Source organism: Perognathus longimembris, chromosome 23 (genome assembly GCF_023159225.1).
Source record: "Perognathus longimembris pacificus isolate PPM17 chromosome 23, ASM2315922v1, whole genome shotgun sequence".
NCBI classification, from domain to species: Eukaryota; Metazoa; Chordata; class Mammalia; order Rodentia; family Heteromyidae; genus Perognathus; species Perognathus longimembris.
Genome location: NC_063183.1, coordinates 215,963 through 242,626, shown reverse-complemented (window position 1 = coordinate 242,626; position 26,664 = coordinate 215,963). Strand labels below are relative to the sequence as shown.

The 26,664-nt window shown below is 44.8% G+C and overlaps 1 protein-coding gene and 1 pseudogene across 4 annotated transcripts in view; one reads left to right on the top strand and one right to left on the bottom strand.

Annotated features, from left to right (window-relative positions):
* Positions 1-746: 746 nt before the first annotated feature.
* Positions 747-26,664, top strand: part of Nprl3 (NPR3 like, GATOR1 complex subunit) — a 55,686-nt gene continuing 29,768 nt past the window's right edge. The window contains exons 1-4 of one of the 4 annotated variants that reach the window (XM_048331952.1): positions 747-924; positions 8,840-8,909; positions 12,703-12,741; positions 24,745-24,874. In XM_048331952.1, the coding sequence (XP_048187909.1) occupies positions 807-924; positions 8,840-8,909; positions 12,703-12,741; positions 24,745-24,874 (357 nt within the window). In that variant the 5' untranslated portion in view covers positions 747-806. The remainder of the gene's footprint in view (positions 925-8,839; positions 8,910-12,702; positions 12,742-24,744; positions 24,875-26,664) is intronic. The other 3 variants (XM_048331951.1, XM_048331953.1, XM_048331954.1) reach the window with 3 other exon arrangements.
* Positions 3,278-3,904, bottom strand: LOC125340390 (annotated as a pseudogene).

Genomic DNA, 26,664 nt, shown 5'->3' with positions numbered 1-26,664 from the left:
CTACCGCTTGAGCCACAGCACCATTTCTGGTTTTCTGGTGGATAATTGGACTCTCACAGGGACTTTCCTGCCCGGGCTGGCTTTGAACCATGATCCTCAGCTCTCAGCCTCCTGGGTAGCTAGGATGACAGGCAGGAGCCACTGGCGCCATTAGGGTTAAGCTTTTTCTTTTTAAAATCTTTATTGTCAAGGTGCTGTGCAGAGGGGTTACAGTTACCTACGTAGGGTGGTGAGTACATTTCTTGTCCAACTTGTTAACTCTTAGGGTTAAACTTTCTGACCGACGCAAGTGTGTTACTTTTAAATGGACATATGTTAATACACAAAGGGCGTGGTCGTTAGGTGCGCACCAGCGTATTTTGTGCTTTGATCTAATCCGCTCGGTTTTACTCTGACAGTCTCCGAACGCCTCCCCGAGAGGTGGAGAAGCCTGCGTCCTGGGCACGGGAATGCGGGCCGCAGCGGCGAGGGCTACGGACGCCAGCGCCGCGCCTGCGCACTCGGCACCCGCTGCCCAGCGCGCTTCCGGGCCGGGAGGCGGAAGTCTCGGGAGCTGGGCGGGTGCGCGTGGGTTGACGCCCGCTCACCTGGCCTTGTTGAGGGCGCCCAGACCCGCGGCCCTCCCTCTCCCCTCTGGTGCTCCCCGCCCTCTGCCTCCCCGTTCCTCCCTCCTCCCTCACCCCTCCTGAACCTTCGTCCGCCCCCTCCCCGGCCCCCTCTCCCCTTCTCTTCCTACCCTTTACCCGAGCCCTGCCTCCCCGGCCCTTCCCCTCCTTCACCCCGACCCGCTCGCTTGCCCCGGCAGGATGGGGGACGACACCAGCCCCATCAGCGTGATCCTGGTGAGCTCGGGCAGCAGGGGTAATAAGCTGCTGTTCAGGTACCCGTTCCAGAGGAGCCCGGAGCACCCGGCGTCCCAGACAAGTAAGTGGCGCCGGCCTCATACCCGGCCCCGCTCCACCCGGCGGGCCCTGCGGGCGCCCGGACTCTGCCGCTGCCCCAGAAAGGACGCCGCCGAGGCCTCACTGGCCTTCCGCCACCAAAGCAAACTGCAGGCCTTGCCAGTCTTCAGCCGTTTCAACCGAAGAGAGATAGAAACGCGCCGTGAAACCTCCTTTAGAACAGTCACACGTGCTAATAAAAACAGACATGATGAGGGACCGGGCGCGCGCGAGGGGGGGCGGGGGGCGGGTGTCTCACGTAGTAGAGTACCCGCCCAGCGGGTGCAAGGCCCTGGGTTCCATCTCCAGACGATGAGAGGCTTTTTTTTTGTTTATGGAAATTTATTTATTTTTAGGCATTTAAGATTCACTTTTTCTTTTTTTAAAGTAAAATAGCTATTCATCCTCTTGTCATGCCAAAATGCTCTGTGCATATACCACTATAATTAGCAAACCTTCTGAAACAGGTAAAATTGTACATCAAATTACATTTCTTATTACGTGATTATATAAAAATGTAAAAAGAAAACAACTTATCAATTCCTTTTAACATTCCTAATAATTTAGCAGGAGATATGAGGCACAAAATCTTAGTAAAATATGACACAGTAAGAGAAGTAATGTAATTTTCACTTAAAGTTAACCTATCATAGTTTGTAACTAACATACAAAGACAACAAACTTTTAAAATGTATTTACTAAGATTCTGGCAACAGTTTTATATAAAGATACAGCATATCAAGCCTGCACTCAACTTGTGTATGGTCTCAGCTTCAATATGAAGCTGTTAAAAAAAAAAATCAAATCCCTGCTTTTTACATGCTAAATATCTTGGCAAATATGCCATTAAAATAGTTATGAATGTAAGACAGCAAGAGTAAGGAGTTAACTAAAGCTAAACATTGCAACCTAAACAAAGTTCATACAAAAAATAAAGTTAACAATCATTGGTTACATAAAATTTTCTTGACTGGTTAAAACTTAACAGTATAAAACATGCATTTTAGATCTTCAACTACCAATTTCCAAAAGTACCAGTGTCTATTTGAAACTATTCCTCTCCAAAGTCAAAGTGTAGTCAAAATTCAAACAACATAACACATTCTAATGCTAAAAAACATTCAGTTATTATTGAGGTGGAGGTAATTTCCCGAACTTTGGGGGTTTTCTCATGCTGCAAAGGGCTTCATATCTCTGGCTCACTCAGTGCAGCACACAAAATCCAAGAATGTCACTAAGCTCAGTAAAGGACAAGACTGCTGGTGTCCAGCTCTAAATTCCCCAGGAAGCATGGCTGCTGTGTCCACAAAAACAGGATGTGTGAGGATCAAAGGCACGGCTATTCTGCTAGCTAGTTAGCAAACCACCCTCCTGCCTTAAAAGTTCCTTCCTAGGTAACAAAAGTATACAGGGGGAAAAAAAATTAAAATACACTTATCTATACAGTAAGGATTTCTGAACTATTAATGTAATCCCTACTTCAAAAATTTTAACTAGAATCATCTGGTCATTTCTTTTTTTTTTTTTTTTTTGGCCAGTCCTGGGGCTTGGACTCAGGGCCTGAGCACTGTCCCTGGCTTCTTTTTGCTCAAGGCTAGCACTCTGCCACTTGAGCCACAGCGCCACTTCTGGCCATTTTCTGTATATGTGGTGCTGGGGAATTGAACCTAGGGCCTCATGTATACGAGGCAAGCACTCTTGCCACTAGGCCATATCCCGAGCCCCTCATCTGGTCATTTCTGATTGCATCTTAAAGATGCATCTAGATTCAGTTTCTGTTTATCCATAGATATATCTAGTCAAAAGTATTAGCTTTAATCCCCAAATGTCTTAACCACTAGCATGACTGCAGTGTAGTATCTCCCAGAGTTATCAAGCACAGAGGAGAAAGTAGATGCTCAAAAAGCAGGCAGCAATCATGGCCTTCCATACAATAGCATCTGAATGGCTAGTGTAGAGTCCAGGAATAATTTTAGAAGAAATTTCATGCATTTTAGTAAATATATCATAATTTTCACAGTTGAGATTTTCTTAGACATTGCACTTTCTTTAAGGGAATCTTGGGTTTTCTAAACGTTACAACGAATCAGGACTTGAACTAGCAGCCTTCTTTTTCTTTCTTTTTTTTTTTTTTTGCCAGTCCTGGGCCTTGGATTCAGGGCCTGAGCACTGTCCCTGGCTTCTTTTTGCTCAAGGCTAGCACTCTGCCACTTGAGCCACAGCGCCACTTCTGGCCATTTTCTGTATACGTGGTGCTGGGGAATCGAACCCAGGGCTTCATGTATATGAGGCAAGCGCTCTTGCCACTAGGCTATATCCCCAGCCCCAGCCTTCTTTTTCTTCTTGCTGTTTTTCTTATGCTTCTTTTTCTTTTTTGCCTTTTCTGTTGTTCTTTATCGTTCTTCGCTGCTTTTCTTCTTTTTTGCTCGTACCTCCTCAGCATAATCTGATTCTGACAAGGACCCAGATGATAAGGGTTTATCTTCAGGATACATCTTTCTTTTCTTGCCAAGTCCTTTAATGTCCTTACTGTCTGACTCAGTTTCTGACATAGAGCTTTCAGAAGATTTATGTGAACGGTTCTTCTTTTTCTTTCTCCTTTTTGCTTGTTTCTTATCCTCTTCATCAGAGTCTGAAGAACTGCTGGAAGAATCAGAGTTTGATGAAGAAGATGAATACCTTTTCTTTTTTCTTTCTCTGTCTTTTTTTAGATGAGCTCTCATTTCCACTTAATAATTTCTCCCTGTGTTTTTCTAGCTCTTTCTTCCAGTTCTCATTCATTTTTCAGCCAAAGCCTTGGAGCCTTTCTTTTTCTTTTCTAGTTGTTCTTTTACTTCCTCCCAGGTAGGTCTTGGTCGATTTAGATAATCCTGGATCGAGGGCCCCGAAGACTGGATTGTCCCCCTTGATCTGGCCATTGCTATTGGATTCATGTAGGCCACGTGGTTGTCCTGTTTCCCCATGATGCTGGGTTAGCCACACAGCAAGCCAGGCCACAGACGCAGCATAAGCGGGCCCGCCGCGAGTCCTACTCACTTTTTCTTGTTTATTATCATAAAGGTGATGTATAGAGGGGTTACAGTTACATAAGTCAGACAAAGAGTACATTTGTTTTTGGACAATGTCATCCTTTCCCTTGATCTCTCTGTTTTTCCCTCTCATCCCACCCATACATTATATAGTTCATTTTCAAGTGTCTAGTGAGTACCATTGCTGCATTTGTTCATACTTTGCCGCTCCACTTGTGTCCTTCCCTTGCCCTTCCTTATTATGTTTATTTTTTTAAAGGGCGGAATCCTATCACCATCTGAGCTGCATATATTATATACATATTAAGGCTCCTCCTTCCGGCAGCCTGAAGGTAGTTTTCTCCGAGTGTGGATAGGCTGGTGGGGCAAGTGTAGAAGGTCAAGGTTGAGAATGGCGGTGGAGGGCGAGGGCACGTAGGCATCCTGAGGTGCGGAATCACCGGCTAGGCATCCAGTAGACCATGAGGTGGGCGCAGTTCTTTTTTTTTTAAATTAATTAAAAAAAAATTTGACACGGTGTTGTGCAAAAGGGGTACAGTGACGTAAGAGGGCAGTGTGTGCATTTCTTTTGATATCTTACACCCTGTTTTTCTTTCCCTTCCCTAGATCAGGTAGACATATATACAATACAGAGTGTACCAAAAACATATGCAGTAGTCACGTGGCCTATCCCAAAGGAAATTCACCTAGGACTTTAAATGTAACCTTAACAATAGAGTTTGCTTATCCTTGTCTTGTATGAACATACATACATAGCTTTTGAGCTATTGTGATCCACTGAGAGGTCTATTTTTGACCTTTATATGTTGAGTAGTTGTTTGGTTTTAGTTACATAATTTAGGGTCGCTGACCCAAACCTGTGGGAAGTACCATTTGACAAGAAATTTTTGGTTTCCCAGACCTGATCTCTACTATCTCCCTCTCCCCCCCTTTTTGTTGTTTTGAACTGGGGTTTGAACTCGGGGCCTCACACTCTCAACTTATGGCTGGCACTGTTCCACTTGAGCCGTACCTCCAGTCCAGGTTTTTGCTGGTTAATTTGAGATGGAATCTCTTAGACATTTTTCCCCCAGCTGGGTTGGGACTTTGGTGTCCAGATCTCAGCCTTTTGAATAGCTAGCCTGGCCAGTGAATGTGTACATACATGTCTTTATCCTGGAAAAAAGTAATAAGGAACAATAGACAGTTGTCCGGGTGAACTTATCTCCTCCCACTAAGGGAATCATTTCTTCTCTTCATAGATACTAACTGTACATCCACACATGTGAACCTCACTTTTAGTTCTGCACAGGAACTTACCCTGCCTATGTGAGTGAACATTATTTTTTAAAAATTTACTTTACTATTATAGAGGTGATATACAGAGGGCTACATTTAAATGGGTCAGGTAGTAAGTACATTTCCTTTTGTATAGTGTCATCTGTTCCCTCATTCTATCCCATTCCCTCCTTCCCTCCGATCTCCAACCACAAGTTGAATAGTTCACTTTCATTAATGTTCAATGGGTTTCACGGCTATTCTTTTTCACCCTTCTCAGATTCAGTGCTGTCCTCCCATCCTCCCACCCTCCCACAGATATGCACTTGAACACACTTTATATACGGTAAAGAATTCAGAATCAGGGTTAAGGAATGTGGCTTAGTGGTAGAGTACTTGCCTAGCATGTGTGAAGTACTGGGTTCAGTTCCTTAGTACTACATAAAACAGAAAAAGCCAGAAGTGGTGCTGTGATTCAAGTGGTAGATTGCTAGCCTTGAGCAAAAGAAGTTCAGAGACAGTGCCCAGGCCCTGAGAGTTCAAGCCCAGGACTGGCAAAAAAAAAAAAAAAAAAAAAGAACAATACAGAATTGTCAGAAAAAGAAAATTTTAAAAGTCTTTTGTTTCTATATCTTTGAGTTTGTTTCAGTATGTGTATTATTTTATATAATTATGAAGAGGCACTTAGACATTGCACCTTTGTGATTCTCTCCTAAGACTCTCTCCTCTTTTGGTCTCACTATGAGTATCTACAATCTTGTGTAATTTCTCATATCCCAGTGCATTTTAGAGCTAACTTCTGCATATTGGAAAGAACATGCATTGTTTGTCTCTCTGATCTTGGCTTACCTCATTTAACATGATTTATGAACATTATTAGTTTTATTTTGTCGGTTGTGGGGCTTAAATTCAGGGCCTGAGTGCTGCCTCTGTCTCCTCTTTGTGCTCAGGGCTAGTGCTCTACTACTTAGGGCTTGAACTCAGGGCCCGGGCACTGCCCTTGAGCTTCTTTTGCTCAAGGCTAGCACTTTATCATTTGAGCCAAGTGCCACTTCTGGTTTTTTCAGTGTATGTGGTACTGAGGAATTGAACTTCATGCTTCATGCATGCTAGGCAAACTCTCTACCAGTAAGCCACATTTCTAGCCCCACTTCTGGCTTTTGAGTGGTTAATTGGAGAAAGGAGTCTTATGGGGTCTTTTCTGCCTGGGCTAGCTTCAAACTCTGATCCTCAGATCTCATCCTCCTGAGAAGCTAGGATTATAGGCGTGAGTCACTGGCGCTGGCTATGAACATTATTTTTTAAAATTTGATAATATGATCCACGGGTACAGAAAAGGCTTAGATGTCAAAAGATTATTTTTACTTACCACTCAGCCCCCAGTTTCCCTTGTTGGGACATTCATGGTTAACTGTTTTCTTGTACATCTTTCCAGAACCTTCTGTGTAAACACAGTGTATCTTTCGAGAATCATCTGTGAAACACAAGTGTATGCAAACATTTTACTGTCTAAGCACAAGTGAAAATACACTCTCCACATTGCTCTGCTTCTGTTTTCATTCTCAGGTGACATCTGCATTTTTGGCATAGCTTCAGCCTGTGGAGTGGCCTTTCCTTTTTTTTTATTTTTTATTATTTTTTTTAATTTTGCCAGAACTGGGGCTTGGACTCAGGTCCAGCACTGTCACTGGCTTCTTTTTGCTCAAAGTTCTCTACCACTTCAGCACCACTTCTGGCTTTTTCTGTCTATGTGGTGCTGAGAAATTAAACCTAGGTCTTCATACATGCGAGGCAAGCAAGCACTCTGCCACTAGGCCATATTCCTAGCCCTAATGACTGTAGTGATTTCCACATACTACCTATGATTCATTTAGGTCTGAACATCATCTTTCAACCTTTTGCTTATTCAAGCTACACACATGCCATTTCTGTTTTTGTGTCATCACTGAACTCAGGATATGGAGGTTGTCCCTTGGCCTTTACAAATCAGGCTGGCACTCTACTGTTTGATCCAAAGTTTACTCCCCCCACTTTTTTTTGCTTCCTTGGGCTGCCTTCAAACCATGATCCCGAGGTCTCAGCCTCCCAAGTACAGGTGTGAGCCATCATCACCCAGAACTTGCCTTTTAAAAAAAAATATATTTATTAGTTAAACAAAAATTTTTTGACAAGGTGTTGTGCAAAAAGGGTACAGTTACATAGTAGGGCAGTGTGTACATTTCTTGTGATATCTTACACCCTGTTTTTCTTTCCCTTCCCTAGGTTAGGTAGACATATATACAATACCCAATGTACCAAGAACATATACAGTAGCTACGTGGCCTATGCCTTTTTTTTTTTTTTGCCAGTCCTGGGCCTTGAACTCAGGACCTGAGCACTGTCTCTGAACTTTTTTTGCTTAAGGCAAGCACTGTAGCACTCGAGCCACAGTGCCATTTCTTGCTTTTTCTGTTTATGTGGTCTGAGGAATTAAACCCAGGGCTTCATGCATGCTAGGCAAGCATTCTACCACTGAACCACATTCCCATCCCACATGCTATTTCTGTGTGTGTGTGTGTGTGTGTGTGTGTGTCTATGTGTGTGTGTGTATGTTTTTTGCAGGGTATCATTCAAATTAAAGTAGTAGGATAATTTGGTCTTAGGGATAATGAACTTGTTTATTTTCATTTTTTGCAGTACTAGGAATTGGGCTTGTTCTGACATTTGAACCACATCCATCAATTGGTAGGCTAGCACTCTACCACTTGAACTCCAGTGCTACTTCTGGCTTTTTCTATTTAAGTGGTACTGAGGAATCAAACCCAGGGTTTTAGGGCTGGGAATATGGCCTAGTAGCAAGAGTGCTTGTCTTGTATACATGAAGCCTTGGGTTCAATTCCCCAGCACCACATATATAGAAAACGGCCAGAAGTGGTGCTGTGGCTCAAGTGGCAGAGTGCTAGCCTTGAGCAAAAAGAAGCCAGGGACAGTGGGTTCAGGCCCTGAGTTCAAGCCCCAGGACTGGCAAGAAAACAAAAACAAAAACAAAAAAACCCAGGGTTTCATGCATGCTAGATAAGCATGCTAGATAAACACTCTACCACTAGACCACATTTCCAGTCCTATGAGACTCTTACCTCCATTAACCACCAGAAAACTGGAAGTGGTGCTGTGGCCCAAAGTGGTAGAACACTAGCCTTGAGTGAAAAAGCTCGGGGACAGCACTCAGGCCCTGAGTTCAAGCCCCATGACTGGCAAAAAAAAAAGTGTCTCACAAACTGCCCTATTCAGGCTGGCTTTGAACATTGATCCTCAGACCTTAAGCCTTCTCAGTAGCTAGGATTACATAGGATTACATGTGTGAGCCACTGATGACTGTGTGTGTGTGTGTGTGTGTGTGTGTGTGTGTGTATGTGTGTGTTTTAATGTATATGAAGTAGTTGTCCTGGTAGGGTTTATTTCATTCAGCTGATGTTTTATGTTCCTGCACGTGTATTCCTTTTTAATGGCTGAATAATACTCCATTGTGTGACTGACAGTGTTTTGGAAAGCATGGGTTTTAATAGTTCACAATACTCCTTTGTTAGAGAGACCCTCTTTCTTAGCCCTTCTTCCCTTTTTGCCCTTCCTCAGATAAGCCCCGTAGCAGATATGCTGTTAACAACACAAATGATCATGCTGATGACCAGGATGGTGACTCCAGGTAAGGGCTCCAAGTCTCTCCAAGATGGATCTGGTTCTGCTCCTAAGCCTTTTGGTCCCCCTGAGAACTCTGGTGTCCTTTTTCTTCATTCATTGGGTACTTCCAGGTAGGGCAGATCTGGGGGTTGTTTGGCCAGTCTTTGGCTTGCCGAATAACTTGGGCACATGTACCAGCTGTGGATTGTGCAGTTGATAAAGCAGGTCTGAAAACAAATGAGATCATGTCCATGAGGTTGTTTATCTCCTACAGAAGAAAGAGAGGAAAGCAGACCCCTTTATTACTCTTAAACTTTATTCTTCAAGAAGATACCCAAAGGTCAGATGCAGATGCTCAGGTACAACACCCTGTTATCCAGTCCCTTGTGCATGGCCAAACTCTGGGGGTTAGGGTGATGGGATTGGGAATTAGACCTTGTTTGATGGTGATAATCTTCTAGGTTCAGACAAAGAGTCTTATGCCTTCCTGTGTTTGCTCCCTCTGGGAGGCAGAGTAGAAACTACCACCTTCTAGGGTTTATTTACTTATATAGGTCCATCTAGAGGCTTGAACTGAGAGCCTAGGCTCTGTCCCTGAACTCTTTCATTCAAGGCTAGCATTCTACCACTTTGAACCACAGTGCTACTTCCAGTCTTTGGTTAACTGGAGATAAAGAGTCTGATAGGCTTTCTTGCCCAGGCTGGCTTTGAACTGCAATCCTCAGATCTCAGTCTCCTGAGTAGTTAGAATTACAGGCATGAGCCACCGGTGCCCAGCTTTAGGGTTCATTTTATTTCCAGTACTGGGGCTTGAATTTAGGGCATGGGCACTGTCCCTGAGCTGCTTTTGCTCAAGTCTAGCACTCTACCACTTGAGCCATAGTGCCACCTCTAGCCTTTTCTGTTTATATGGTACTGAGAAATCAAACCAGGGATTCATGCATGTGAGGCACTCTACCACTAAGCCACATTCCCAGCTTAGGGTTTGTAGGGTTCAAAGGTTAGTAAATGATAACATAGGCACCAGTGAATGAGAGATTATAACTTACTTACTCTGTTACCCTAAACATAGACAGTGCCTTCATTGTCCCAGGAGAAAGTAGCTGAGGCCCCCAAATTGTGCAATGAGTTAATGCTATTTCCCTCTAATTTTCTAAAAATGTTCCACACCTACTATAGTGACCTTTAGTTCCAAAAGATGTGGTTTTATTATTTTATTGTGTGTGTATGTGTGCGCGCGTGTGCACACACACGCGTGCATACATGCTCACGCACCTGTTCTGGGGCTTGACCTTCGGGCTTGGGTTCTGTCCTTGAAGTGTATACCCCCTCCCTTCCCCCTCCCGGCCCGCTCAAGGCTAGTACTTTGCCACTTGAGCCCCAGCTCCACTTTCAGCTCTTTGGTGGTTAGTTGGAAATAAGAGTCTCAGGGACTTTCCTGCAAGGACTAGCTTTGAATGACAATCCTCAGATTTCAGCCTCCTGAGTAGGCTAGGATTACAAGTTTGAGCCACCAGCATCCAGTGGTTTTATCCTCTTATATGAGGATTCTATGGCCTGTGGCATGAGCTGTGACTGTCTCCAAGAGGAATAAACTTTGGAAGAGAGACCAGTTGATGGGGATGGCTGGCAGTGGAGGGTTGTTGGCTATCCCAGGGGATTGTTTGTGGTTCTCTTGCCCTTTAAAGATGGTAGCTTAGAGCTGGGTACCAGTGGCTTACACCTGTAATCTAACTACTGAGGAACTGTGGCTCAAGTGGTAGCCCCATTATGGGGGGCGGGGAGAGATGGTAGCTTGGAGTAAATTTGTCTATCACAGACATATAAGAAGCTTTTGCTACTGCACACTGGTCCTCCACCTGTGCTGTAGATCAGCATGGAGCAAGGGCAGCCACTTCCACCCTATTTTTCTCCCTCCAAGTTTTATTGGACATGAAGGTTATGTTACTGAAGACTTGGAAAGTTTCTTTGTGCAGAGCGATTTCCCAGGAAGGACAGCAGCACCTAATTCCTGTAGTTGGTTTTTAGAGATTCAATAATGAAATGACCTAAAGGATGTTTCAAGGGAATTACTTCAGTACTTAATATAATGAGGAAGGAAAACCACGGGGTGCTTCTCTTTAGAATTTCTTTTATGACATTTAAGAAATGCCTCATTTAATTTTAATACAGTATCTGTTAATTCCATTGCACATTCCCATGTTTTCAAGGTACAGGTCAGTTTCTCTTGGGGCTCAGTTTCCTGAGGCTTCATGTTACTGCACATGCCTGCCAGGCTACTGCTCCATCCCTTCATGCCTCCAATCATCTTCCTCGTGCAGTGGCACAGTCTTGCAGCAAACCTCCCTGTGTCTCCCTGATTGTCAGTTTGCCAAGTGGAAACCATGCTAACTTCAGGGTGGGGTGATGGGCTTTGGAGAAGAAATGATGCATACCTGTGCTGGTCAGAAGTATAGCCACATCTAAATAGACGTTTGATGAAACTAAAATTAACCTTGCTCTTTAGTCCCACTTAGCCTAGTTTCAGGAGCTTCCTGGCTACATGGAACCAGTGGCTACTGTACTACATGTGCATATTTTTTTTTGGATAGCCCATTGTGAATGTCTACTTGTAAAGGATAAAGCTGAGTCAGACTGGAGCTTCTAGGATTCTGACTTTTTTGGGTAGTTTTTGGAAAGTCTGTAGAAAATCTTTGTAATACTCTAGGACCCAAAGAGCTGAAATTTAGGAGCTGCTTGGGAGTGGGTTTCTTTGATATAAATATTTCTTTTTTTTTTTGCCAGTCCTGGGCTTTGGACTCAGGGCCTGAGCACTGTCTCTGGCTTCTTCCCGCTCAAGGCTAGCACTCTGCCACTTGAGCCACAGCGCCGCTTCTGGCCGTTTTCTGTATATGTGGTGCTGGGGACTCGAACCCAGGGCTTCAAGTATACGAGGCAAGCGCTCTTGCCACTAGGCCATATCCCCAGCCCCTGATAAAAATATTTCTCTTGCATGGGTTTTCAGCAGTTTGTTTCTTGGTGAAAGCTGTGCGGAGCATGTCACAGTGGTTGTGGAAGGTCCTCATGGCTATTCCCTAGTTTGGGCTTCCATGAATATTTGGAAAGCAGCACTGGAACATAAACGTTCAAACTATTTCTTAAAAAATGAAGCCAGGTGATAATATAGATCAGTGGTAGAGCATTTACCTAGCATGTGGAAGGTCCTGGGTTCAAAAAAAAAGGAAAACAGAAACAAAATAGTAGTACACAAAGCCTAGTGGTTCAAGTCTGTAATTCCAGCGCTCAGAAAAATGAGGCAGGAGGATCATAAATTCAAGGCCATACTAGGATAGCAAGAATCTTATGGACTTTCCTGTCCCGGCTGGCTTTGAACTGTGATCCTCAGATCTCAGCTTTCTGAGTAGCTAGGAGTACAGAAGTGAGCCACCAGCGCTTGGCTTAGGTAAGTTTCTTTTTCATTTTTTCTTTCTTCCTTTCTTTTTGCCAGTCCTGGGGCTTGAACACAGGGCCTGGGCACTGTCCCTGAGTTTCTTTTGCTCAAGGCTGGCAATTTCCACTTGAGCCACAGCACCACTTCTGGCCTTTTCTGTTTATGTGGTACTGAGGAATTGAACCCAGGACTTCATGCATGCAAGTCAAGCAGTCTACCACTAAGCCACATTCCTAGCTCTTGGGTAAGTTCTTTGATACAACGAATACCTGATGGTGGCACTTCTGCTAAAAGTACTGTATAGTTTTTGTTAAATAACCTAGTAACTTTTCATAGTTTTAATAAACAATGTTTTTGTTTGGTCTTGATGGTCCTGTTCCCATTTCAGCAAGCCATGTCCTCCAACTGATGAGCAATTGATTGCAGGGTAAGACCAAGACTTTCCCACCATTGCTCTGTCTTGATTCATGCTGCCTTCTCTTCTTATAATTGTGCTTAAAGTCCTAATTTCCCTCAATGTTGAAGAATGACCAACAAGGCACACAGGCCCTAGCTTGGACCTCACTTTCCAGTCCCCCTGCAGGAGCCCAGACTTCCTCATGGCCCTTGCCCTTTCTGTGAGAGGCCAAGACATGGTTGGCTGACACCAGATACATTTCCATGCAACTGGGCCAACAAGAGTTGGGGTTCTCAGTTCCTGTTCCACTGCCATGTGAGAGACCTATGATTATTCTTGAGTTTTCAAGAGGGGTTTAGTTGTGAGTGTGGGGTATATTTCCTTTAAGTACTACCGGTGTTTGCGTGTTGGGTGTAATGCTCAGGCTTGGATGATATTAAGTAAACCTAGAGATCCACAAATGTTCCCCGTGTTATATTATGGTGTTTATGTAGGAGCTCGTACACAAAGTGGGACTCTCTTGTCCTCCCTACCTTGACCACCCAGTGCATACCCTCTGGGCCTTGTACCAAACAATGAGGCAATAGGAATTCCCTTCTGGGCTGTCTCCTTTTCTTTCTTTCTTCTTTTTTTTTTTTTTTTTTTTTTGTCTTGGGGCTTGAACTCAGGGCCTGGGTGCTGTCCCTGAGCTTTCTTTTGTTCAAGCCCAGTGCTCTACCACTTGAGCCATAGTGCAACTTCCAGTTTTTTCTGAGTAGTTTTATTGGAGATAAGAGTCTCATGACCTTTCCTCCCTGGGCTTTCTTCCAACTGTGATCCTCAGATCTCAGCCTCCTGAGTAGCTAGGATTATAGGCATGAATGTCTGGTACCTGGCTGTTTCCCTTTTTTCTTTTAGCTAAGGAAACTGCAATGGACTATCTAAGCATGAATAAAAAGATCTTGGCCTATTTTTCAGCTGAAATGGTATAGTTTCCTAAATGTGCTATTCTTTTTTTTTTTGGCCAGTCCTGGGCCTTGGACTCAGGGCCTGAGCACTGTCCCTGGCTTCTTCCCGCTCAAGGCTAGCACTCTGCCACTTGAGCCACAGCGCCGCTTCTGGCCGTTTTCTGTATATGTGGTGCTGGGGAATCGAACCTAGGGCCTCGTGTATCCGAGGCAGGCACTCTTGCCACTAGGCTATATCCCCAGCCCCTAAATGTGCTATTCTTGAGTTTCCACACTTAATTCAGAAGTCTTTCTTTTTTTAAAAATTTAATTTATTTTTAATTGAACACAATTTTTTTTGACAAGGTGTTGTGCAAAAAGGGTACAGTTACATAGTAGGGCAGTGTGTACATTTCTTGTGATATCTTACGCCCTGTTTTTCTTTCCCTTCTCTAGGTCAGATAGACAATATGTACAATATACAATGTATCAAGAACATATACAGTAGCCACATGGCTAAGCCCAAGAAAATTCACCTAGGACTTTAAATGTAATGTCGATATTAGACAATATGTCGACAGTAGTCTTATATGAACGTACATACATAGCTTTTGAGCTATTGTATTCCACTGAGAGGTCGATTTTTGACCTTCATATGTTGAGTAGTTGTTTGGTTTTAGTTACATACTGTTGGGTCATTGCCCCAATCCTGTGGGAAATACCATTTGACAAGCAGTTTTTGGTTTCACAGACCTGGTCTCTACTGTCTCTCCGTCTCCCTTTCTTAACAGTCATATATCAGGGAGATCATGCCCCTTTGTTTTCTGTGTTCTAGGCTTGTCTCGCTCAACATTATTTGTTCGAGTTCTGACCATTTCTCTGTGAATAACAATATTTCACCATTCCTAATTGCTATGTAGTATTCCATTGTGTAAAGGTACCATATTTTTTGGATCCATTCATCTGTGGAGGGGCATCTGGGTTGTTTCCATATTTTGGCTATTGTGAATTGTGCCGCGATAAGCATGGAAGTACAAATGTCTTTTTGATATCTTGGGTTTTGCTGTTTAGGATAGATGCCTAGGAGTGGTATGGCTGGGTCATAGGGTAGGTCTATATTGAGCTTTTTTTTTTTGGGGGGGGGCAGTTCTGGGCCTTGGACTCAGGGCCTGAGCACTGTCCCTGGCTTCTTCCCGCTCAAGGCTAGCACTCTGCCACTTGAGCCACAGCGCCGCTTCTGGCCATTTTCTGGATATGTGGTGCTGGGGAATCAAACCTAGGGCCTCGTGTATCCGAGGCAGGCACTCTTGCCACTAGGCTATATCCCCAGCCCCTATATTGAGCTTTTTGAGAAACCTCCATACTGTTCTCCAAAGTGGTTGTACTAATTTGCACTCCCACCAACAATGGAGAAGGGTTCCTCTTTCCACGCACCCCCCCCCCCCCCCGCCGCAGCATTTGTTGTTGCCTGAGTTCAGAGTATAGGCTATTCTAACTGGGGTGAGGTGGTATCTCAGGGTTGTTTTTATTTGCATTTCCTTTACTACCAGGGATGTTGAACATTTCCTCATATGTTTCTTTGCCATTTTTATTTCTTCTCTAGTGAAGTCTCTCTTTAGCTCCTTTGCCCATTTCCTAATTGGTTTATTGGGCTTGGAGGGGCTTAGTTTTTTGAGTTCTCTGGAGATGACAGATAGTAGGCCTTTGTCTGTTGCTGTGCTGGTAAATATCCTTTCCCATATGGTTGGCTGTCTTTCTGTTTTGGTGGCTATGTCCTTAGCTGTGCAGAAACTTTTTAATTTGTAGTAGTCCCATTTGTCGAGTCTCTCCCCTATTTGTTGTGCCCCTGGGACTTTATTCAGGAAGTTCCTTCCTGTGCCTATAAGTTCTAGCGTCTTTCCTACTCTGTCCTTCAGTAGTTTCAAGGATTCAGGTCTGATATTGAGGTCCTTGATCCATTTTGAGTTGATCTTGGTGCATGGTGATAGGCTTGGGTCTACTTTGAGTTTTCTGCATATGGTTGCCCAGTTCTCCCAGCACCAGTAGTTGAAGAGGCTATGTTTATTCCATTGTATGTCTTTAGCTCCTTTGTCGAATATCAGCTGGCTGTAAGGGTACAGTTTTATTTCTGGATCTTCAATTCTAATCCATTGGTTTTCCGATCTGTTTTTATACCAATTCCAGGCTGTTTTTGTTATGATGGCCCTGTAGTAGAGCTTGAAGTCTGGTGTTGTGATACCTCCTGCACTGCTTTTTTTGACTAGAATTGCTTTGGCTATTGTAGGTCTTTTGCTGTTCCATATGAATTTATGGATTGCTTTCTCTATTTCAGTGAAGAATGTGACTGGGATTTTGATAGGTATTGCATTGAAATTGTATAACAATTTGGGCAATATGGCCATTTTCACTATATTGATTCTGCCTACCCCTGAGCATGGGAGGTCTTTCCATCTTCTTGTATCTTCTTTGATTTCCCTTATTAAATTTTTATAGTTTTCATTAAATAGGTCCGTCACGTCCTTGGTTGAGTTGATCCCTAGGTACTTTATTCTTTTTTTGGCTACTGTAAATGGAATTGTTTCCATAATTTCCTTTTCTGTTTGTATATTGCTGGTGTACAGAAAAGCTGCTGACTTTTGTGGATTGATTTTGTATCCTGCTACTTTGCCAAAATGGTTTATTAGATGTAGGAGTTTGGGGACTGAGTTTTTTGGGTCCTTCAGATATAAGATCATGTCGTCTGCGAATAGGGATAACTTGATTTCTTCCTTGCCGATGTGGATCCCTTTGATGTCCTCCTCTTCCCTTATTGCTATGGCTAGGGATTCCAGCACTATGTTGAAAAGAAGTGGGGAGAGTGTGCATCCTTGTCTTGTTCCTGAGTTTAGGGGGAATGATTTTAGTTTCTCTCCATTTAATATGATGTTAGCAGTTGGTCTGTTGTATATGGCTTCTATTGTTTTGAGGAATGTTCCATCTATTCCTTTTCTCTCCAAAGCTTTTAATAAGTATGGATGTTGTATTTTGTCAAAGGCTTTTTGGGCATCGACTGAGATAACAATGTGATTCTTTTTTTTTTTTTTTTGGCCAGTCCTGGGGCTTGGACTCAGGGCCTGAGCACTGTCCCTGGCTTCTTTTTGCCTAAGGCTAGCACTCTGCCACTTGAGCCACAGCGCCACTTCTGGCCATTTTCTGTATATGTGGTGCTGGGGAATCGAACCCAGGGCCTCATGTATATGAGGCAGGCACTCTTGCCACTAGGCCATATCCCCAACCCTGTGATTCTTGATTTTAGTTCTGTTTATGTGGTGAATTACGTTGATTGATTTACGGATGTTGAACCATCCTTGTGACTATGGGATGAAGCCTACTTGGTCATGATGTATAATTTTCTTGATTAGTTTCTGGATCCTGTTAGCTAATATTTTATTGAGGAGCTTTGCGTCTGTGTTCATTAGTGATATTGGTCTGTGGTTCTCTTTTTTTGTTGGGTCTTTGCCTGGTTTGGGAATGAGTATGATATTATCTTCATAGAATGAGTTTGGGATTTCTCCCTCTGTTTCTATTTTGTGGAAGAGTTTGAGGAGTATTGGTATTAGCTCATCACTAAAGGTTTTGTAGAATTCGTTGGTGAATCCATCTGGGCCTGGGCTTTTCTTTGTTGGGAGGTTCTTGATTACCTCCTGTATCTCACTGTAAGTTATTGGTTTATTTAGTTGATTTATTTCTTCTTGGTTCAGTTTGGGCAGTTTATACTTCTCTAAGAATTGATCCATTTCTGTAAAATTATTGTTTTTTACTGAATAGAGGTTTTGGAAATAGCTCCTTATGATTGTTTGAATATCGTGTGTACTTGTTGTAATTTTTCCGGTGGAGTCCCTGATTTTACGTATATGAGTCTCTTCTCTTCTTTTTTTTGTAAGTCTTGTGAGGGGTCTGTCAATTTTATTTATTTTCTTGAAGGACCAGCTTTTAGTATTATTTATTTGTTGAATGGTCTTTCTATTTTCAATCAGATTTATCTCTTCTTTAATTTTTGTGATCTCTCCCCTCCTAGTCGTTTTAGATTCTGTCATTTCTTGTTTCTCCAGTTGTTTTAGTTTCATCGTGAGCTTATTCACTTGCTCTGCTTCCATTCTTTTAATGTGAGTGCTGAGGGCAATGATCTTGCCCCTCAGTACTGCCTTAGCTGTGTCCCATAGGTTTCTTTGTGATGTATTTTCATTGTCATTGTGTCTTATGAATTCGTTGATTTCATCTTTAATTTGGTCTGTGGCCCCTGTGTTGGATAACAGTGTGGTGTTTAGCCTCCAAGAATGTGTATAGCCTCTGTGGTAACTGTTGTTATTGAGGGTTACCTTTAATCCACTGTGATCAGATAAAATACATGGGATGATGTCAGTACTTTTGTATTTGCTGAGGTTCTTTGTGTGGGCTATGACCTGGTCTATTTTGGAGTATGATCCATGTGCTGCTGCGAAGAAGGTGTATTGGGTCTCTGTAGGGTGGAAGATTCTGTATAGGCCTGTCAGATCCATTTGGGATATGGTGTTACTTAGGTCCTCAGCTCCCTTGCTGATCCTCTGGGTGTTGGATCTGTCTCTTGGAGAGAGTGGGGTATTTAAGTCTCCCACTATGATTGTGTTTGCATCTATCTTGTTCTGTAATTCTGTGAGAATTTGCTTGACATATGTGGGGCCTCTTTTGTTCGGTGAGTATACATTTATCACCGTGATGTCTTGATTTTGGATTTTTCCTTGTATTAAAATGTAGTGTCCTTCTTTGTCTTTTTGAGTTGATTTTAATGAAAAGTCCAGCTTGTTTGTGATCAGGATGGCTACACCTGCCGTTTTGGTAGGTGCGTTTGCTTGGAAGATCTTGCTCCATCCTTTCATTAGGAGCCTGTTTTTGTCCCTTGCTGTAGGGTGGGTCTCTTGTAGACAACAGATGGCAACTTTTTGTTTGCGGATCCATTCTGCCAGTCTGCTCCTCTTTATTGGAGAGTTTATACCATTTATATTCAAAGAGATCAAGGATAAGAGTGTTTTATCTCCTTCCATTTTCTTGTTGGGCTGTTTTTTCCTTTTTTTTTTTTTCTTTCTTGTCTTTAGTGAGCTGCTCTTTCTGTTTCTGTTTCTGTCTGTGTGTCCTGTATGATCTCTGTTGGGTGGGATTCCCCTCTTAGAATTCACTGTAGGGCTGTTTTTTTATTCACATACTCCTTTAGATCCTCTTTGCTATGGAAAGATCTGGTTTTCCCTTCGAATGTGAACTCCAATTTCACTGGATATTTAATCCTAGGTTGCATATTGTTGGCCTGTAGAACTTGGATGGTGTTCTTCCACTCACTTCGCACTTGGTAGGTTTGTGTGGAGAGGTCTGCTGTTATTCGGATCCTCTTCCCATTGTAGAAAATTTCTTTCTTCGTTTTGGCTGCATTCAGAATTTGCTCTTTATTCTTGAGATCTGAAGTCTTGAATATTATGTGCCTTGGGGTGGCTTTTCTGGGGTCTGGCCTGCCAGGTGTCCTATAGGCTTCGGTTACCTGGATGGGGTCCCTTGTGAGATTGGGGAAGTTCTGCAATAACTTTATTGAAAATATGATGAAGCCCTCTGCTCTGGTACTCGGCTCCTTCTTCTATTCCAGTTATGCACAGATTATATCTCTTGTATTTGTCCATCAGTTCCTGGATTAGTCTGCCCTGAAGCTTCACCGTTTCTTGGAGTGTGGTAATTTTCTGGTTGTTGTCGGCTGCTTCATCGTCCAAGAGAGAGATTCTGGATTCCATATGGTCAATTCTTTGTGCTGTGGATTCACTTGCGGAGTTTATGGATGTCAGAGAGCTATTTATGGTTGTCATATCAGCTCTGATCGTGGAAATTTCTTCCTTTAAAGAGTTGTATTTTAAATCTATTTTTTCATGCATTTCACTTCTCAGGATGTTAAGGTCTTCTTTAACAGAGGTTTGCTTTGTATACATTTTTGCTTTCATTTCTTTCTTGGCTTCCTGGATGTCCTTCAAGACTTCCACTCTAAACTCCTGGAATTGTTTTCTGATTTTGTTTCTGACGCTTTCTATCATTTCTGCTAACATGGCCTCATTTGCTTTTTTATTCTCCATCTCCTCTTCAGTCGTGCTGCTTTTTGGAGCTGGCGAGTTGGCTTGCCCTTTGATGAACTGTGTTATATTTCTTTGTGATTTGCGCATCTGGAGATCTGTGGGTGGCTTTCCTGGTTTGGTTTTGTGCTGCTTCCCGCTGGTCCGTCAGTGGGAGCCTTGTGCCCTGGTGTCCTGGCTCTGGGTTTGGGTTTGGCTGTTGGACCTTGCTTCCCAATGGGTGAGCATGACCTTCTCGGTTGTTGCTGAGGTGGTCACTCTCCCTGCACTTGGGGGCTGGTAGGTTCTGTGTCTTTTTCTGTGGGACAGTGTCCTGCCACTGTGCTGTGCCGACCCTAGCGTGCCCCTGTTGGGGGGGCTTGTTGGTTGCTAATTCAGTGTGGCGTGGAGGCTTATCTCTTCTTTGGTTCTTTTTTCCACTCTGTGTCTTGGTCAGAGGAGCTCACCTCTCAGGCAGTTCGCCTTCCTATGTGGACTGCTCTGGGCCGGTGTTGTTGGGGTGTGGCCCACCCACTTGTGCGAAATGTGCCAAACTGAGTGGGCATGGGCTGATGGAGAGCTCTGCCCTCCTGTGTAGGCGCGCCTACCAGAGCCGGTGCTGCCGCTGTGGCCCCGCCCACCTGAGCGGGGTACGCCTACCAGAGCGGGCGCTGTCACCGGTGGCCCCACCCACCTGTACACTGTGTGCCCACTACAACGGGCGCTGTCGTTGTGGTCCCGCTCACTTGAGCGGGGTAGGCCTACCAGAGCGGGCGCTGCCGCTGTGGCTCCGTCCATCTGAGCGGGGTACACCTACCAGAGCGAGCCCCGGGTTGTTGGGTTGTGCTTGCGCCCTCCCGCGAGTCCGCTGTGGGAGGCAGTATGTGTGGGGCCCAGTGGGATTAACTGTCCAGGCGCGGATTAGCGCCCTCAGACTGTGCCTCCGCTGCGAGGGCGGGGTGTGATCAGGCCCAGGTGACCCTGCTGTGCTGGTATTTCCCACCAGCGCCTGTGATTTTAGTTGTAAAGGTCCGCGAGGTCCAGGCACCTCAGGTGGGGCTTGCACTGCCGGCCGTCCCCCAGCCCCTGTTGGGAAGGGGGCAGGGCCGGTTCGGTCAGTTCCAGCTCCTGGGCAGCCTTGGGGCTGCTCCGCTCTTCCCCTGCTAAACTCCTATGACTTCCCAGCGCCTGATGGGAGCTTCCCGCCTGATTTGGGGGTTCTTTGTTCCCTTGGGGTGGGGAGGGGGAGGGAAGGACTAGCTTCTTTGTAGGGTTTGGGTCTCTGATAGCTGGTCTCCCATTGGGGGAGGGGGTAATGGGAGACTCACTGATCCTGGATTGTGTGTGTGTGTCCCGCGCCGCTGTTGGTCCTTCAGGTGTGGTGAAAGGTCGTGGTGGCGTCCCCGGCTCTCCCCTTCTGCACCGCTGGGTTCCCCAGCCGCTTACGACCATTCCCGGTGTGGACCCGAACTTCCCGTCGCTGCTGTCGCCATGTGTCTTGGTCCGCGCTCTCCCTGGTGTCCGTGGAGTCCCACTGTCTGGACTCTGCGCTCCCCGTGTGAGTTTTCGGCGATCGCCGATTGCCGGGTCCCCTTTCCCAGTCTGGCCCTGTTCGGGCCAGGGTTGGCTGGTGGGGGGAGGGTGCTCCATAGATTCTCCAGCTCCGTGTAGGTTTTCGGCTCTTCTTTTTTGCTCCTTTTTTGTTTTTCTGTGTTTCTCCACTGCTTCTGGCTGCTGGTTTTGCTGGGTTCTTGGTGGGATGTTGGGTGCTGGAGTTCCCAGCTCGCTATTCAGTTGGAGCGAGTCGGGGTGCCTCCCTACTGTGGCGGTGCCATCTTCCCCTTCCCCTTTATTTTTATTTTTGGTGCCAATACAGAGGCTTGAACTTAGGGCCTGTGCCTGAGGGCCTCCACCACTTGAGCCAGAGCTCCACTTCTTCTTCTTCTTCTTCTTCTTCTTCTTCTTCTTCTTCTTCTTCTTCTTCTTCTTCTTCTTCTTCTTCTTCTTCTTTGTGTGTGTGTGTGTGTGTGTGTGTGTGTGTGTGTGTGTTTAATTGAAGATAAGAGTCTCACAGACGTTCCTGCCCAGGCTGGCTTTGAACTGGGATCCTTAGATCTCAGCCCCCTGAGTAGCTAGGATTACAGCCACCAGCACTTGGCTCAGAAGTCTTTAATTTTTATCACAACTGTCTTATTGTTTTAGATTACATTTACCAGGCTTTCACCATCAACAGGATTTTTATAAAATTTGGAAATAGTGAACATTGTCACTCATTTATAGTTCAGTTTGCTATGTGCAAGTTAGGCTTTTTTTCCCCCAGTCGCTTGGCTACTACATTTTTGTATGTATTACATCATGAGACACTGCACCATGTAGGAACCACACAAGTTTCTTCACCATGAATGGGTAATATTAAGCCATGGCATGCAGTCCAGGTTTGTCCAGATAAGTGCAGAGGTCAACTACCACTCTGTTGGCTGTCTCAATGGGCCTTCCTGGACAGCCACATAAAGCAGCAGCACATCACTTTCCAGTTGGCTTTCTCTGGAACCCTCATCACTGTGGTTGTCTCTTGCAAGAGCCGAATGGGAATGCTTATCATGTAAGCTGCCCATCACTGCTTGTCTGTGAGAATTGAGGACCCATTGATAGCCAAAATAACTTAGGTCCATGAACTGGTGCCAAAGGGCTCAGGTTGGGCATGTCTGTGGCACTCTATGACACAGCTGTTGTTTTTAGTGGAGAATTTAAATTGCCATGGGAGCAAATGAGTTTTCTGGAGTAGTAGAGGTCGTTTTTCTGTTATTTCTGTATCCTGAGTCACTGGATGGTAGAGTAGAGAGTTTGTTTGGGTGGGATGTGAAATATTGGTACTGGGTCAGTTGCTAGAGCAGAAGTGTTTGGCTGGATTTTACTATCCTGAATCTCCTTCCACACTGCTCTGTCCCTCAGACATGAGTTACAGGCCAGAGTGAGCAGTGTAGCTTTTGAAGAAATCCTATAGTGCCTCTGGTCTAAGACTCTGGAGTCTTCCTTGTCTGTTTTAATCACTCCAGAGAGCAATGTTCCAAGGAAGGAGACCTAAGAGTTGCCTATGGGTCCTGAAAGTTTCAGAAAATCTTTAACAAAATTAATTTTGGAAGATTTGACCATACCCTGACAAATCAGCCAATTCTGACCAATGTAGTTTGGGGGTTCAGATGCCCTAGGATGGTTGCAGGATCTTGTCGGTTCTAGAGCAAGGCTGGAAACCAGTAGGAGCCTTGGCACACTGAGGCCCTCCACTGATATGAGGTAGTTTGGGAAAAATCCCCCATCTATCAGTTGATGTCATCAGAGTTCTTGCTCCAGACTGCCTCCCTTTTTTATTTTTATTTTTCTTAAAGCCCTATATAATACTTGGATATGACCCAATGGCCTTCCTAAACTTTTTTTTTAACCCTAGCTTACTGTGTGTGTGTGTGTGTGTGTGTGTGTGTGTGAGAGAGAGAGAGAGAGAGAGAGAGAGAGAGAGAGAGTCAGTGAGTCAGTCTTAGGGCTTGAAGTCATAGCCTAGGCACTGTCTCAGCTTTTGAGTTCAAGGCTAGCTATAGGCAGGTAGCTAGGATTATAGGCATGAGCCACTGGTGCTGAGCTTACTATTTGTTGCATTTGAGTTGAGCTCCAGAAGGTGTTGGATTTGATTTTCCCAAGATTACTGTATTTTCATGATGTTAGTCCCCCTTCCTCTCAGTGGACAGCCTCCAGGAGAGAAGCATACTCTAGGAGAAGAAAGAAGCATACTGGAATATCTGTGTCTCATAGTCCTTTTTGAGACTGTGGACTGTGTGTAGATCTCCTTGTCCAGGGCAGAATATGGCCCCAGGGACGCTGGAGCCACTTTCCCTGAGACATTATGTCCTCCTGACCTGGAAGTTAGAAATGCTTTCCTTGGTGAATTGGTGAGCACAGTTCTTTTCCTTCTAGGTCCAGATTAGAAACAGTGGGTAAGTGCAGCTAGGGCTGTTGAGATAAGAGGCAGCACTACACCCAGTGCTTTGCTCCCTGTAAGCAGCTCCTTTATCTGGCTCCCCCAGGCTAGGAGGCCCAGGCTTGGCTATAGAGAGACATACACACTGAAGCACCCTGGCAGAGCTGAAGTCCTACCATGCCCCAGTGCTTCCCATTTCCTCCCACTTCCTCATAGCCCTTGCTCTGAGTATCCCTGATTCCCGATCCTGTAACAGTGTATAAATGAAATCTGGAATGTTTTAAGGGTTTAAAATGGGGGAAGGGCCAGGCAACTATGCTGTGAGAAAAGGAGTTAGCATGGGCTGGGAATATGGCCTAGTGGCAAGAGTGCTTGCCTCGTATACATGAGGCCCTGGGTTCGATTCCTCAGCACCATATATACAGAAAATGGCCAGAAGTGGCGCTGTGGCTCAAGTGGCAGAGTGCTAGCCTTGAGCAAAAAAGAAGCCAGGGACAGTGCTCAGGCCCTGAGTTCATGGCCTAGGACTGGCCAAAAAAAAAAAAAAAAAAAGAAAAGGAGTTAGCAGTCTGCAAGCAGCATTGAGCATTGTTTCCTGGTCCTTTACATGCCATTGTGGAGGAGTGGAGGGAGTCCTGGAGGTTAAGAGAGAGGCACAGTCCAGCAACCTGAGTGAAGTCTGGGAGAGGCTCCTTTGACTGCAAGCCTTAGTGAGTGGCTCCTGAGGGTAGTGCCACCTCCAGCTGATCCACCTTTAAACACAAACTGTAGCTGTTTCTCTCTTAATTTCATATAGCATGCAAGAAATGACAGCATGTGCTTTCAGCCTGTGCTTCTCCTGCCTTTTACCTGTAATTCTGATGATTTTATACCCCTAACCTGGGGATTGCTGCAAGAGAGGCATTGATTTTGAGACATGCCCATCAGTACTGGGGTTTAGTAAAGCAGGCCACTGAGACTCTCCTATCCAGAGGGTGTTGGGCATGGTGGTATGATATGTGGTTAGTTTGTTTTCATCCTATCTTCTTTTAATTTTCAGGTTTTCAGATGTTATTCTAGCAACAATTTTGGCAACCAAGTCTGAAATGTGTGGCCAAAAATTTGAACTGAAGATCGATAATGTGCGGTTTGTGGGGCACCCAACACTCCTGCAGCATGCTCTGGGGCAGGTATGGGCCTGCTTTGGCAGGTGAACCTCTCCTTGGGCAGCTGGGATTGTCCATGGGCAGGCAGGCCTGGCCCTTTCCAGCTCTAGTGACCTCAAATCTCTGTTCCCATGGGCTCTGGTGAAGGCATTCAGACCCAGTCAGGCACTTGTCATGACTTGGACACCCTCATAGGGCCTTGAGGTCCATCAAGAAAAGTAGGAGTTCTGGGTTCTTAGATTTTTATTTATTTATTTAATTTTGGTTGTGGGGCTTGAACTCTGGGCCTGGGCACTGTCCCTGAGTTTTTTAACTCACGGCTACACTCTCCCACTTGAGCCACAGTGCCACTTCCCGTTTTCTGGTAGATAATTGGAGATAAGAATTTCACAGCCCTTTCCTGCCTGGGCTGGCTTTGAACCTCCTTCCTCAGATTTCAGCCTCCTGAGTAGCTAGGATTATAGGTTTGAGCCACCAGTGCCCAGGTGGGTTCTTGGATTTTTGTTCTGGGTACTATAGTCCCTACCACTAGTTGCTTCTTCCCTCTCTCCCCTTCTCTTCCCTCCCCCCCCCCCCCCCCCCCCAGTGCAGGGATCATACCTAGGTCCTCCTACTACATTTACATTCGGAGCAAGCACTTTCTTACTCAGCTATCCCCATTTCCCTGTTATTTGCCTTTGCTATATATCTAGATCTCTATTTACTGTGGCTGTCCCCTTTACATATATATGGTATCTGTCTTCTGAGGAGGCCAAGAGAATGAGTTTACCAGCATCTTTCAAATCCCTGAAATTTATGCAGATTAACAGGGACTTGGTTTCTATTAAATCATCTATGAATAGGCAGTCTTATTTAGCACTTATTGTGCTAAGCTTTTGTTCTCTGATGGAAAACTGGTACCTCAGGGATCTCTATACCAGGGCCACCAGTCAGCATTTTGCATACAGGCAAGATCAGTGACAGCATTACTCAGATTCTGAAGGGTTTCAATATTATACACATGACTTACCTGAATTTATACAATCCAGAAATTGTGTGAGGCTGTGTTCTGTGATTTTCAAGACTTCTCCACAACTAAGCTCATGAAAGGAACTGCTGAGGTGTTTAGATGTGTCTGGTATCTTGGATAACTCCCTCCCTCCTCACCTGTGGGCAAAGGGGGTGGGGAGAGTTGTCAGTCACCTAATAGAACTGGGATGGGTACATTCCTTGGGTGACCAAGAGAGAACTGAGGCCGACACTTTGACTCCTCCTAGTGGCAACACTTACATTTGGCTTGTAGAGCTCTATTGTGCCCTGTAGAATGCTGCTTTTGAGTGCTTTGGTGCTTGTGACGCAAGATAGCTGGATGCACGAATTGGGAGCACAAACTAAGGATTTGGTTTTGCAGGGAGACTGGCTGCCTCCCTCAGGGCTTTCCAGACCTCTGTTGGCTTTGAGCATTTTCTCATCTCTAGGTGGTTCTGAGTACTTGCCATACCTGGCAAGCAGTCTGAGTGGTCGCAAGTGGATATCAGGAATAGCAACAGGGAATGGATCTGGGCCTCCATGTGAGCTCCTTTCCAATCAGTCTGTGTTCTGTTGGCTTGCTTCCATCACTCCTGTTAGAGCTGACTCATCTGTGCACAAGGTAGTTCTTTTAGAAAACTCAATCTAATTTCATATGAAAGACCCCAGGTTGTTTTCCTCAGGTTGTTTTTCTTTTCTTCTTTTTTTAATGCTAGTACTCTACCACTTTGAGCCACAGCACCACTTCTGATTTTCTTGTGGTTAATTGGAGATAAGAGTCTCACAGACTTTTCTGCCTTGGCTAG